A 15,111-nucleotide genomic window follows, 5' to 3' on the forward strand; every position below is an offset into this window, starting at 1 on the left:
TTTTATCAGATAAAAATTAGAATATTTTTTAAAAAAAGTGCTTTTAAATTTTTAGATAGAATGAATATTTTTTTTCCCTCTAGCATAACAAATATTTTACATAACATTCCAAATATATATATATATATAATCAAATATAATAAACATACGATTTTTTGGCATATATACATTTGTTTTTCATGTATCATATATCCATACACTAACTTTCTACAGAAAATATTTCAATGAAAAAAAAACCTTTCTGCAAATCAAGTCTTAAATTTTTTTTAAAAAATTGTTTGAGGAATTCCCAGATAGTCCTCTTGTAGCTTTTTGAGCATCGATATACTCAATACTTATTTGCTGCACTCTGACAGAATATATAGCAAGAGGAAAAAAAAGGAAAAAACTGAAGATCAGTACTCTTACAGCAAAGCCTTGATCAATCCGCATCAAGGACTTCGAGGATAACGGAACCAGAGGGATGCTTGCGAAGCATGCCATACGAAATTTATAGGCCAGGTCACGTGACCACATCCACAGAAGCGTATATGCATTCACAGCACGAGGTTATGGATACAATTAACCAACAGTTTCAGATTTGACACCATCCCGCCTTTCCATGCTTCAATCATGATGAAGAATGCTACGGATTTAACAAATCTTTCCACCCAAAATCAAAAAGGATCTTGGGGAAACGACCACCACTGGAAAATTCATACAACACCATTAATGTATCTCACAGATGGTTAAACAAGCAAAGCACCATCTATTCCCCTTGATGCACATTGACAAGGTTAAATCGAAAAGAGAGGACAAATCCATTACAGGATCCAGGAATAAGCAGCATGGTCCATTTTATAGACGGACAGCAAAGAAGTCAAAAGACTGACTGTCTAATTACCTGTGGCTCCCGTGCCCACCAAAGAGAGTAACAGGGGGAAGATTAAGTCCTCTCAATTGCCGCCCAACGTTGGAAAATGCCCAGGGTCTTCAATGGAAGGAGGTGGAGTGTTCATTGTGCCGGTTCTGCCAAATCCACCTCTAGCACCTCGACCACCACGCCCACGACCTCGACCTCCAGGATTATAGTGCCTCGCTTCTTCCGCAGGTCTCAGAAAGGTATTGATGATCGCAGGCTACAATTCGAAACCAAAAACGAGTCAACAACAAAAAAGAAAAAACAATACAGCTAGCTCTTTGGCTAATAAATTCAGTAAGTTCCAAATTAGTTCTTTAACGGAGAATGGATAAGAAATTTGCATGGCTAATTTATGGTCACAGACTACAAAACCAAGCTACCAGCAACTAAAGCCAACAAAACAAATCCAGGACATCACTGTTTTCCTTGAACATTTTATAGTTAAATTGCCAGAGAACAGGCCAGCAATTTGCAAGATTAATTGTCCAACATCCTACACCAGTCAAGCAACAGCTACAAGGTTTCACACAAAGCCATCTATTCTCCATAACAATCCAGTGAAAACTGGAAGGTTCAATTGACGAGTATATGCAAGAGACAGACAAACACTTGATCCCGAATGCATGGATGATTGTCCAATAGTACATTGAATATCTCTGATGATTTAATTACTTCATTAATACTTATGGCAGAAGCAATGATGAGAGGCTGATGATAACATGGTTAGCCATTTAATCAATGAATACAAACAATTAAAACAGTACAAGTCATAAAGTGATTTGATAGTACATATGTCCTACCAAATATACTTACTGTCAAATGATGATCACTACTGTGCATTGCTATCATAATCTAGGGTACTTAACCGCAGACATGGAGTCTCAACTTCACACAGCACTCAGCTACAAGAGAACTGATAACAGGTATTAATATAATCATTGAAATACAGATAAGGCAAACAATATCCCATATTAATAACATATATAGCCTAAAGATCATACATTTAGTAAAGAACTTAGTGATGCTCTAAACAAATAACTATCAAGAATATATACTCCTGGATGAATCCAATATTGCACTCATAATCATCAATTACTAAGAAACTCAAAAGACTCCATGAAAGTGAAACTACATATGTGCATAGAATTAAGGTGCTACAAAAAAAAAATCGAGATGAAATTTGGCATGTTAGGACCACTGTTGAATGGCTGTAGATACAGGAGTCAGATTTGGGCGCTGAACATAAGGAAAACTAAGGTACACTGAACTGGTATCGGTAGGCGTACGGTCACCTACCGGACCGGTTCGAGATCAGAACCGGTCCCGTACGAATCGGGCTTCTGTTTGTATTTTTTTTTTTTGGTTCATGTCCACACGCGGACATACATGGACGCGGGTCGAAAAAAAAAATTGGTTCAAGTCCATGCGCGGACGCACCGGGGCTGGCCATTTATGATCCGCGCGGGGCAGCACGCCTGCGCGGCGGTTCCCAGCACATGGATCGTGCCTGCGCGCGGAACGCGCGGGGCGGGGAATCGCACGCGAGCGCACGGCCCCGTTTCGGGCCACGCGCACGCGCTGTGGTTTAAAATCCACAGCGCGCACACTGTGATTAAAAAAAAATTGGTACCAATGCGAACCGACCGATTCGCATCAGTACTAGCCGATACGTGACCGGTACGTAGCCGGTACGCATGTGTACTGGTCGGTACCGGCCCGAGACACCCTGGAACCGGTTTCAATGCTGTTCGGATACTGTTTCCAGGCCGGACCGGTCTGATACGGCCCGAACCGGCCGGTACGGACTGGTTCGGCAAACCATGACGAAAACAATGTTTATGTGACAAAATAGAAAAAAAAATAGAAGGCAATATTTATATGTTTTTCATCTTATATACAATGACAGGTGCATTTTTGATATTGATGATAACTTATTTGTATTTGATCAACTTGTATTACCAAGTATTTTCTTTATTTCATATGAAAAAAAGGGTCAGAAGTACACCGAAAAAAGGCATATCATCAGAAAACTGGTAATGATTCATTGACCTTAAAAAGTGGTCATGAAATCTATGATTGCTGATTTGTTATTACTTAGAAACATTAACATCAAGAATAACAACAAAAGACACTAGCATCATAAGTCATATTTTCTTCTAAATGCTTAAACAAGGTAAACTGTACGCATTTTACAGCATATTAATACTATCGTTATCAAAATACATGCTCATTTGAGATTAGCTTTGAAGGAATAAATTTATTAGCTCTGGTATTGAATATTTAAATACATATTTAAATTAGGGAAACCAGTTTTCCTATATCAATGGGGCATCAGATGCTTGACAATGATTAAAGATGTCTTCTTTCCCCTACACCTTTGTGCTCCTAAGAGACTCGAAGGTGTGCAAATCTCAAAATTTTGTAGCGCTCAATGCCAAAAGGGGTGTTTTGCTTTTTTGAGGAATCTTACAGATTTCTGAGTGGTCCTAGATCTTCTTGTCCTCAGAGTTGTGCAATAAACATAAGACCAAGTATTGTTTCTTTGCACTGTACTATCTGTTAGTGCACGTAGATATGAACGTTACAGCATTAGCAGCAACTGCCATTTAAAATGAGGTGACCTGCAAGAGACAATGATGACAAAAACTGACCTAACTCATAGTCCTTATGCTAATTATAAGAATGTATCCTGCAGCTTAATTTTAGGACAGGCTTCTATATTGTTGCTAAAATAGGAGCCCACACCCACACACACCTAGTGTCCAGGCAGCAAGCTCTGACAACTTACCATTCCCTCTCCTTTACCCGGCAAAGCATACAAACAAGGCTACTCGATGAAAAATTTTCCATCCTCACCTATGTATTTGTGATCCCTTGAGCTCAACAATTATCACACATACAATGATAGGGATTTCTTTTTCTTTTCTGGGGGGTTGGGGTTAGACCTAACCACGGTCCGGTTCTAACCGGGGAACCGAACTGGAAAGAACCGGACCGGAACCGGAACCGTGTCTCACGGTTCTTAACCGAACTGGAGCCTTGTGGAATACGGTTCGGTTAAAGTTTCAAGTTTGATGGAACCGAATCGGAACCGAAACCGAATCGGAATCGGAACCGGCGGTTCGATTCCGATTTGAACCGGAAAAAAAAAAACTACTATTTTACTGGCAAATCTTAGCGTTGCACAGCAAATGATTTTGCAACGCCAAAAGCGCCCGAGGAGTTCATCAAATTCCAGTGTGGAACTTGATTATTATCTAACCACTTCTTTTGAGTTTGGTGATAGCATTTCAGATCAACAATTTCCAATATTAAAGTGGTGGAAGGAGCATTCAAACCAATTCCCAGTCCTCTCGGCAATTGCTAAGGAGATTTTAGCTTGCCCGTGCTCAACCGTTGCTGTTAAGCAAACATTCAGTGCTGGAGGTCAAATCTTAGATGAGCGACGATCTTGTTTAAGGCCGAATAACTTGGAAGCCTAAACATGTGTTGACGATTGGAGAAAGGTAAAACGTAGATTACAAGATAACACAATTGAGGACAGTGAAGACTTATTTGACATTGGAACTAGCGGATCGCCTACAGCCGGCAGCAATGATAGTGATTGATCATTGAGGTAAGGGGGGTTAATTGCTCAACCATGAAGGTAAGTGAACTATGAGGGCTTTGATTCCTCTAAATCCCAAGAGGATACATAGGCAGCTTAATTTTAATTAAGTTCAAGCCTTTTTTTTCTTTTTTTTTCATTTATAATAAAATAAATTAGTTCCAAATTTATTTAATGTAACTTATTATTTTTTTTATAATGTTATCTAGTTGTATTATTAAATTTTACTTTGATAGTAAATAATAAAATGAGGTACAAATTATCATTTTGTATTAATTACACAATCTATATGTATTTAAATTGTTTTTTCAAATTAATTACACAATCTATTTTTTTTTAAAAAATATAATTTATGTTGAAAAATCGAAATCGGAACCGTTTAGAACCAGAACCAAAACCGTCTAGAACCGGAACCGGCGGTTCTAGAACCGAAACCGAACCGACCATTTTCGGTTCCGGTTAAGGTTCTAGGTTTTTGTGGAATCGGAACCGGCGGTTCCGGAGCTGTGGTCAGGTCTAGTTGGGGTTGCTTGGTTGGGGGGTGGTTCTACCTCAAAAGAATGGTCCCTATCATGTCATTTGACTTTAGAATTTTGCAGGTCTATCCCTTTTCTTCCTTTTTCTGCATATTTTTGCATAAAAAGTTTGGCCCTTTTTTTCTGAAAGAACAATATGTTTTCGACTTTAATGGACCATATTGCTCCTGACTTCATAAGCATAGCAGCTCCAGTTACTACTTTTCAAGGCAAGAGCATATGGCCCAGTAGGAAAGCCAAAGCAGACGGTTTCTGCAACAAGTAAAACTGCAAGGCTTTTTCTGCATAATTCCCTTTGATTTTAGGACTATACTGTATATAACCAAAAGAATGCGGCTTAAAGCTTTCTCTCATAGCACACCATACATTGACATCATTCTTTTGCTGTAACCTTTAAATATTTGCAGACGAACAATTTTAAATGAACACATAATAACTTAAAGAACAAAATCAAAAATATCAAGTATTTTGGCAACAAGAAATGCACTTCATTTTTCTACAAGAGAGCTGAATATCAGTTATTAGATGACCAACTGTCTAATCTTTAGAACATCAGAGATGCAGAAAATCTGCTCAGAAACAAGCGCATAACACCATTGATAATCACAATGAATAGTGATAAAATAGAAGATAAATTGTCATCATAGCACCATGCTTTTTTATTAAATGACTCATGTGAACCATCTTATATCGAATGATTGCATGTACAAGTAGACTGATTAACCAAATAAATTTTCATTAATGTGTTAGCAGAAAAAGGATCACTTACCCTCCTGGCTGAATCTTCCCTGTCAGCAGCATCTCTTCTCCTGGCTGATTCCCGTTCCGAACCCTAGAAACAGCAATTAATTGGAAGACATGAACTTATAGCTAGAACTTGCATGTACAAACAGGTAAAGTAGAATTAAAATGCTTCAAAATTCACCAGTTTTATAAAGACATCATCGTTGTTTTTCTTGGCAGAGAGTTGCTGCATGAATTCAAACTCCTTGTCGACATCCACCTTCCTTTCCTCTATTTTTTGTAGTGCCTGAAGTGCTTTTCTCTTTTCTTCTAGTAATTTCTCATACTCATCGAGAGTCATCTCCTGCATGCAGAAGCCACAAAAATTAAGAAAAATATTTAACGGTAAATTATATGTATGTTGTAATGCTCTAGATAAATGAATCCAAAAGACCCTCAATGCGCATCACAAAAAAGAGAGATAGCATAAAGAGCACACTCATTGACCCTAGGAAAATTATAATACTCTTGTCCTATTAACCTCAACGAGAATTTCGTGGAAAAAACACACAGGCAGACTGGCATGATGACATGTGAGTGATTTGATGAAATTGTCAGAATGCAAATTCTTCTACCAGCATTTACTAAATTATGTATCGTCTCCCTAGTAGTCCCTACGTGCATCGATTTAGTTATATAATTATTGATAAGTTGAAATGAGAAAAAAAATGAAAAGAAGGATATGGGTTTGGACTTGGATTAGTTAACTTATGCATGATGCATCTTTGCGAGGAGAATCCATCTAATCATAATGAATATTACAATGATATTACATGAGTAAATACAACTGCATAATACATTTTTGCTATCTTGTAATCTGAAGTATGCGACTGCAAATTTCTTTTTCAAATTCAAAAGTTCGAACCAAGGTCCGCCGTACCGGTACCGGTCGGCGTACCGATGGCCGGCCGGACCGGTACGGTACGGTACCGGTACCGTACCGGCCGGTATGCGGTGGTTTCAAAAACCACGGCGCAAGGCGCTGTGGTTCTAAAAAAAAAAATCCGGCGGGTACGGAGTCCGTACCGGCCGGTTCGGCTAAAAAACCGAAAAATACCGGTTTTCTTGTGGTTTCGGTACCGGTCTAGGACCGGACCGGTACGTACCGGCCCGTACCAGCCGGTACGATATTCCATGGTTCGAACACATAATTATGTAATGTGAACTGCCAACAAACCAAATAGGTTGACTACATCAATTATTGTCAATCTAAATTCTTGTTAGTAATAAGATCAGGCTCTCTTAGCTTGTCCACCAACACAACCATCGAGATTGGATCATAATAATCTAACCCTGATAGGAACAGAGGGTTAAAAATTAAAACTACACAACTGAACCCAATTAGATGAAAGCATTCATAAAACATATTCATAGAACATAAAATAACCCCATGTTGAAGTGAAAGGATCTGTCAACTGTGGACATACCTAGAGCTGTCAAAATTCCAGCTGATACCATGTTTTTTTCAAAGAGAAGTGACATGATAATCTCTTCCTAGCTCAAGTGCAAAGGATGATTTACCAAAATATTTCTCCTTTCTTTTTCAAAAATGGAACATCATAAATGGGGAGTCCAACGTTTAGCATAATGACAAACAGCCCCTGAATCTTGGTTTACTGTCATCACTATTTAATTTATGATGGGGAAACTCAGGTTAGTTATTTTTAGTTTCAAGGAAAAGTTGAATAAATATTTTACGCAACAAAATATTGTTAGAACCAAGAAACCATATTATATTTTAACACCTCAGTGATCATATCTTTAAAATCTCATCGGTTTTTTCCTTTTTCATGTTAGAGACCAAATGATCTAAATCAGAACTCAACCCTTACAGAGCAACCATCACGGTTGCAATAGGCCTACCTGCCAAACAGTTCTCATGAAACATGCATAAGCAAGTTATCCTGGTCAAACTTGTTTATCCAGGCACAGCTATTCTGAGGAAAAGTTGTTATAACTTTCAAGTTATCCTTAGAATAAAGCCTACCTCCTTTTCTTTAATGGACAAAAAACTGAGCCTAGAGTTGTGGACCAAAAAGGGGAATTACTAAGGAATAGCTACTCTGGTAGGCATAACTTTCCTATTCCACTTTCTCTAATTCCCAAATCAAGTGCAGCCTCAAGGAAAAGAACCGCACCGAATACTATGAAATATTTGCTTCAGCAGATAATTCTGCCCTACTCAAAGATGGATAATGAAGGCATATAAGACAGCAAAAAGCTTGCTGGTTATGTTATAGTTCCAATTGCAACTTGATATCTTCTTCATTAGCATGTACTTATTTAGTAAATCCACAAACCATTTTTTATCATTACTCGTGTTTGAAACTAAAGGTCAGGCATGAAGAATATAAACTGATGTCGAGCTTTTAAAATGTATCACCATCAGGTGCAGGTTTACTTAAAGGATGGATCGATTAAAATATGAATAAAAGATTGTCCAGATGAATAAGGGAGGATAATTACCTTCTCCAATACATGATTTGCATTACAAGAGATAATCAGGAGAAATAGCCTGCATCATGGGATTGTTGAATATACATCAGTGTAACGAACATATCTTTTGATTCAGCTTCATGCACGTATTTTTGATCCAGCTTCTGCCAAGTTTGGCTGAAGTTCTTCTAGCATAAAATGGGTGCAAAACGTGGCCAAACTTCTTTTGGTATGCGTTATGCATTGGCCCATCAAAATACTCATGTCATTTCAATAGAACATGTTGTTTCAGCTAAAATTTATTATTACTCTCAATACATCTTAGCAGTTCTGCTCACTTAATTTTGATACTTCAGCAGTAGTACGTGATAATAATTTTTAAGAGATTAGGAGGGTTTCAGGCCTACCACTTGATATATGTGAGATATCTTGTACATGGATGTGAAATACTGCTGAAAAGGTACACCGAGGAGAGTACACATTGTTTTGGCTTAGTCTAATAATATCTATGTGCAGGTTACCTTTTAAAATCAACAGACAAGCGATCAAATTCTGTAATTTAACTCTCTAACTTGCAGTAAAGAAGACAACTAAGAATTTATGGACAGCCTTGTAGACAGAAGCTATGTGCAGAAAAAATACGGCCTCTAAGATAGTGATAACATGTATAAAGTACCAAATTCATTAGAGTATACAACCAGAAAGGGGGTTCACCTTATCTTCAGGCTCTTTCTCTTTAGTCTCTCCCGGTGCATTCTCCTTGTCAACCGCCACACCATCCTCCTCTCCTACAGGCTTCTCTTCAAATTTTGCATACATATTAACTGAATTTATGAACTCCTCTGGTTTTCTGTACCCACAAGTTCCAAACCATATAAACAAATATTCTGAACTAACCATCATGCATGAGCTAGATGGAAACATTCCAGAAGAAAACTATGAGTAATAAAAGAAAACAAACTCACTTCACTTGTCCTTGGTCGGTCGGAGTCCCCCAGTTCCCACGGCCAGAGCCCTCGCGCTTGATCCCACTACTTCACCCATCAAACAATCCAAAACCCAAAGATATCTCAATAGAAAGTAAGAAACAAACACTGGAATGAAGCTAAAGCTAATACTGACCCACGTCCAGTACCACTGTGACGATCGAACTGCCTCCTGGCAGGCCATTCACCCTCCTCTGGCTCACCATCAAGGTAACCCCGGGGACGGCCCCCTCGGGCACCGCGATAAGTATTACGAGAACCGCCACCCGAAGGCTTCTCCACCTCTCCATCCTCTGACGCCCCGAACCGCCTCCGGAACCCATTCTCGAGCACCCCGTTCTCATCGCTCCCGTAATTATCCCGACCGTTGAATCCGCCGCGTCCACGGCCAGATCCACGGCCGCCACCGGCCCGGCTACCTCCCCGTCCTCTTCTCGCCTCCCTCGCTGCTCAAAGAACCAAACCAAGAACAACAAGAAACCCTAAAACCAGTAGGATCGAACTATAAAGAAATGGAGATAGAGGGTTAAAGGGTTAGAGCACGACCTGCTTCAGCTGGGGGAAGGGGTTTGGAGGGCAGCTTGGCCAGCGAGTTGGTGGAGGGCTGGGCGGGGGGTAGAGCCTTCTTGGCCCGAGGAGGCGCCGCCGCCGCCGCCTTCTTCTGCTGCGCGGCGATAAGGGTGGAGGGGTCGTCATGGTCATAGTCGCCGAGGAGATCGAAGGGGTTCGCCGTCGCCGCCGCCATTTCGATTGGCCAGGAAGGAATAGATAAGAGGATAGGAACCCTAGGTCTTGGAAGCGAGGAGGAGGAGGCCTTGAAACCCTAGTTTGGAGCCATGGAACCAACCCTAGCAACCCGAGAAGCAGAGAGGAGTGGGTAGAGAGAGAGAGGGAGTGTCTTCTTGCGTGAAGGCGACAGCGGAAAGGAGGCGCCGCGGAAAACCTAATCCTCTTTCCCCCAGTTTTTTGTGCGTGGACTTCTCAAATTTATTAAGATGACGTGTACAAATTTTAAATAATAATTAACAAGAGTCTCTTTTTTATATAATTTTTTAATCTTTCTCAATTTTGGAGAGGAATTAAATTTTCTCCGTTCTTTTCATTAAATAGGTATAGGTAGATAGGTAGCGGAGCTGGATCTTATATACAGGGTTCGTGCTATCACGTGCTTGGCATGTGAGAACACAGGAACAACGCCATGTTTGGAAATGAAAATATTTGCCTAGTGTGCCGTGTCGGAAGGTAATATTGAGAAGGTTGCTAGGAAAATATTCCTCGCACGGTGACTTGTACTTCAACCGGAGGTGGCAGCCCACGAATGCTGTGGAAGTGGCTGTTGATGATTGGGTAAACCCTAACCTCAAGCCTTTTATTCCTTCTCAACGATAGAAGCACTCTTTCTTTAATAATTTGAGGAATATCATGAAGAAACAAGACCTTGATAACTATACGGTGACTCTCTTTATGCGGCTTATCAACCGGTTTGCAATCTTTGTGAATTTTTAAGGATCCCATCTTAGGGTCTTTCGGAAGTAGTGGTGATTTTCTAAAAGAAATATTTACAACAAGTTGATCTGGCCGGTTTCAATAAACGTATGGTTTTTGGTATCATTTCATTGCTTGATACTCCATCATGGATTCTTACAATGGTCTATATGTGAGGATTCATGCGAATATATGTTTAGTCCCATATTGGTTATGCACTAAGTGGATACAAAGCCAATGAATCCAAACAGTACTTTTTGGCTAGTTTTTTTGAATGAGATTCTGGATTACAACAAATGGTATCAGAGCGAACCCAGTTATCACCTACATGGACTAGAAAATAATGCAACACTGGCCTTTGGGGATTGGCAATCGGCTAATAGTGATGCTTGTGATTAGATTTGAATGGATTTGAATTTTTAGTTTGGCAAGGATGCTAAAGCTCAAATGGAGAAAGTATGTAAGGATTCATGCAAATAGCTAGTCTTTTTAGATGAGATCCTAAATTGTGATACTAGGCAAATATATGTGTTGATCCGGTGGACCGCATGGAATATGCTTACAAATTCAAGGCTTTATTCGAAGCAATGACCTTGTTGATTTATGATTCTTTAGGTGTCCATTTGCATGGTGTGACAATCGGCTAGGTAGTGCGACAAGTTTGAATCCGAAAAACAGAAATTTTGCATCTTCTTAGAGTTGGCTCTGACCGCTGTCGATTTATCATTAAAGCTTCTCCTCATATTTTTCAAAGATCTGGCCCATTTTGTTTTGAGAAATATGGCTTACTTGGGATGGGATTAGAGAATATGTCAGAAGGGTAACGCAATGTCGGAGGTAATTTCTTCGCGGGAGTTAAAAAGGTTGAATGCTCAAAGCCACTACAAATGCTCTACAGAGGTGGAATGGGAGAATGGGGAAATCTTTTTCGGAAACTGAAAGACTTGAACAAGAAATTAAAGCTTTGTTGAGGAAAATTTCAATTGTGGGGGGTTGCAGCCGGAGGCTTATGCCATTTTGTTAAAGAAAAATTGAGATCATGAGAAAGCACTGCAGCAATAGAGATAGCTTCGAGACAAAAATCCAGGTTCAAATGGTTAAAAGAGTAGGGCTGCAGTTGCAAGTTTCTTCAATAGAACTACTGTTTTACCAAAAAAAGGTGGAGGAGGAACAGAATCTCAAAAATCAGAGCACTGTATAAACATTGCTTTCAAACGAAATGGAACCTTCAATTGCCAATTCAGTTCTAGAGGTGGAGCTATAGGTAGTTTGGATTCAGGCTGGCCTATTCCAAAGCTATTAAAGATATTTTGCCAAACTCAGCCTGGAGTTCATGATTTTGCTGGTTGCACTAGCTTAATCGATAAATTTTATAAGATTTTCAATCTAATTCTTTAAAAAAGTTCAAATAGATTCTAAAAAAATTTCACAATCCAAAAATATGGATCGGAAAGATTCCGAGGTTGTGATTCACTGGATTAATAAGGTAAATTCAACTCAACAATCTCGTCCTCTGCTACATGATATTTTTAATGAATGAGTCGAGAAACCAACCAGCTAGCAAAGGAACCAATGCAGACTTTCCACATCAATCCTCCATGCATAGTTATCTCGGATGGTGACTATTAATTACATTGGTGTTTCTTATAGTAGACATTAGTTCCCTTATTTATTTTCTTGTGGTCATTGCGACATTGCCCCCATTCTACTCAAAAATAATAAATTAATAAATAAGAAAGAACTTTCAATAGGTTCAATGAGCGCATGCGTCAGCTCTTCACTAGTTCGGCGCCAGCACGAGAAAGTATTAGTTACCAAAAGGTCGAGTTGTCCTGCCATGGCAATTTTGTTGTCTGAGAATGAGGATTGGCTTGGAAGGTAGTATTAGGAAAACAAGGCTTAACTCGAAGATCAATATGATACCAGAAATGAAGGTAATGTTCAGAAGAAATTACTCAGGACTAGTGTGATTACAAGATTGACAGTCTAACTGGGGTCAATTAGTTCAATGTCTTACCAAGTATTGGACCTTCTTTTATGGCCTTAGTCACATCACGTTCTACCAATAGCACACTCATGGTGGACAAGTATTGGAAGCCTGCATATATTTGCACACCCAAATATGTTTGAAGTATAAAATTTCAGGCTCTAGCTATAAGCTTGAGCAAATTTGTAGTTGGATCCACGTTATTGGATATGATAAGGTTTTTTTTTATGATCCCAGATATGATAAGGTTCAACCTAACCCATTTACAATTTTTGTGATATTCCTTACTGCATTGCCTATTTTTCGTTTGGTTGGCAAAAAGAATTTTTTTTCATTGGAATATTTTTTCTGAGAAGTTGATATCTAGATATATAATACTTGGAAAAGTGATTTTTATATGTTTAGTTGATCATAAAAAAGTGACACATTATAGAGTGGCTCATATTTTAGAGAAAGTTATGTAAAATGTATATCATGCCCTTAATAAAAAGAAATATCATACCCTATTCTATCTAAAAGCTTCAGAGTTTTTTTTTTTAAATAATTACCTTAAATCATAGTTAGGGGGAGTTAGACTTTTCTATATTCTACGTGAATTTTTTTCTAAAAAATATAAGAAATTGATTTTCATAGGAACGCTATTTCTAATCTTTTTTTTTTGAGAACTTCAACCAAATATGAGGTAGTTCTTTATTTTTTCGTTGAGCACATTTTTTTTCTTACGAACTAAATGTGTCCTAAAAATTCGCATTAAAGAATCAGTTGTTGGTAATTTTTTTTAGCAAGTGCTACAAGTATTAACTGATTTATATTTTACCCTTCTTTCTATTCCTTCTAGATATGATCTAAAAAGGAGAAATCTTCCAACTTAAAATCTGAGTTACGTTCCAACTCCCTCCAAGAACACAAAACTTCTCCGTCCAGCAATACCAAGTATGCGACTGCCACTACCTTCGCTCTCGCGCCATCTCTCTCACGCTCTGGTTTCCTTCTCCTATTGGTTTCAGTGTTGTTACTGCCCCCATTTACCCAATTTGCTCCTGTTTCGATGTTTCTGTCGTCCCCTCCATATCTCCCCTTCGATGATGCCAGTGACATGGCTTCTATATCCTACTACCGCCATTGGAGGCAACAACCATTCGCAAAAACCTGGTCTTGAACCCCGGACCCACAGAAGAATGATAAACTTACGATCACAACCAGGGAAGATTTAGTGGCGGCACCATCGTAGAGGCCGAGTCATGAGATAGAAAGGCATGGACAAAGTCTTGAAAGAGAGTACCTGCAGCCATGGATGCTCCTCTCTAAACTACCCTATCTGGGCAAAAGAGGACAACTTCTCATCTCTTTGGATTTGACCAAGCCTTTCTGTCTTGTTTTAAATTACTGGACTTGCTATTGGAATGTAGACTAGAATATAGGTCCCTAATTAGCTCTTTCTAGCCATCCATTCCTTAATAGATGGTTAGTAATATATAAAAAATTATTCATATTCATACCATTTATATTCATATGGAAATATAAATTTTGGATCAAGAAATTATCAATAAAATTCCAAATGGTCTGTTATTAATTTTGTTGCCCATGGAATTATTCTAGGGTCAAAGTAAAAAATCTAAAATTATTTATGGATACTTGAATTGAAGATTTTTTATTTAAAAGTCTATGGTGCCCATATAGTGACTTAGACCACAAGATAAAAAAAATGAACTATGAGCCTAAAATATTATGAACAAAATTTCCATGGACATCTTGTTGATTTTGCATGTCACTTTTTATATGTTAGTCGCACAATGATTCCAAGGTTGGTATATAAAAATTAGTAAACTTAAAATTATGTATAAATTCTTGAATGAAGAGCATTCATTATTTTTAGGCTCACCGGTTTATGTTTATAAAACAAAAAAAATTATCTATAGATTCTAAGAGGGATATTCATCACTTTTGGTTTGTATTTTTTTTTAATCTAAATATACATATACCCTTCATTTTGTCTCATAATTAATTTTTAGTATAAAACTTTATTTTAACATCGATATTTGGTCTCAATATCTTTAAATTACTTATGCAAAAAAAAAATCTCTTTGCCAAAAAAAAAAGTAATGTTGGAATTTTTTTTTAGGGATGCTAAGTAAAAAAAATTATGGAGTTATTACATTTAAGATAACAACTTACTCATGCTAGCAACCAAAAAAAAAAAAAAGTTAAATAAGAAACAATGTATGTATGATTTTCAAAAAGATAAAAATATAATAACCTATATCTTGCTGGTATATACGCAAAATCCCAAATCAATATTCTTTACATGTCTTTTCTATGTCATGCAAAACCCTAAGCATCCAATCAATAGAATCCTACTAACTTAAGGTTGCAGGAGTAAAATTGAAGTG

At 38.2% G+C, this 15,111-nt stretch overlaps 1 protein-coding gene across 2 annotated transcripts; it reads right to left on the reverse strand.

Moving 5' to 3' along the window:
- Nucleotides 1-596: 596 nt before the first annotated feature.
- Nucleotides 597-10,204, reverse strand: LOC103713600 (RGG repeats nuclear RNA binding protein A). 2 transcript variants are annotated; one of them, XM_008800592.4, is made up of 7 exons: nt 9,796-10,204; nt 9,386-9,695; nt 9,229-9,294; nt 8,978-9,113; nt 5,970-6,131; nt 5,814-5,876; nt 597-1,118 (listed from the first exon to the last, which is right to left on the reverse strand). In XM_008800592.4, the coding sequence occupies exons 1-7, from the start codon at nt 9,992-9,994 to the stop codon at nt 936-938; spliced, it is 1,119 nt and encodes a 372-aa protein (XP_008798814.2). In that variant the 5' UTR covers nt 9,995-10,204; the 3' UTR covers nt 597-935. The 2 variants fall into 2 exon arrangements, with proteins under 2 accessions (XP_008798814.2, XP_008798813.2); XM_008800591.4 differs by having other exon boundaries at nt 9,229-9,297; nt 9,796-10,203.
- Between the last annotated feature and the right edge of the window lie 4,907 nt (nt 10,205-15,111).

This window comes from Phoenix dactylifera, chromosome 2 (assembly GCF_009389715.1).
Source record: "Phoenix dactylifera cultivar Barhee BC4 chromosome 2, palm_55x_up_171113_PBpolish2nd_filt_p, whole genome shotgun sequence".
Taxonomy (NCBI): Eukaryota; Viridiplantae; Streptophyta; class Magnoliopsida; order Arecales; family Arecaceae; genus Phoenix; species Phoenix dactylifera.

Excerpts from the sequence above, each read along its gene's own strand:
- LOC103713600 (XM_008800591.4), bottom strand. The coding sequence starts at position 9,994 with ATGGCGGCGGCGACGGCGAACCCCTTCGATCTCCTCGGCGACTATGAC. Across the intron at positions 9,114-9,228 it reads ACCGACCAAGGACAAGTGAA|AAAACCAGAGGAGTTCATAA; the intron begins GTGAGTTTGTTT and ends TTGTGGGTACAG. Across the intron at positions 5,877-5,969 it reads ATGATGTCTTTATAAAACTG|GGTTCGGAACGGGAATCAGC; the intron begins GTGAATTTTGAA and ends TGCTGTTTCTAG.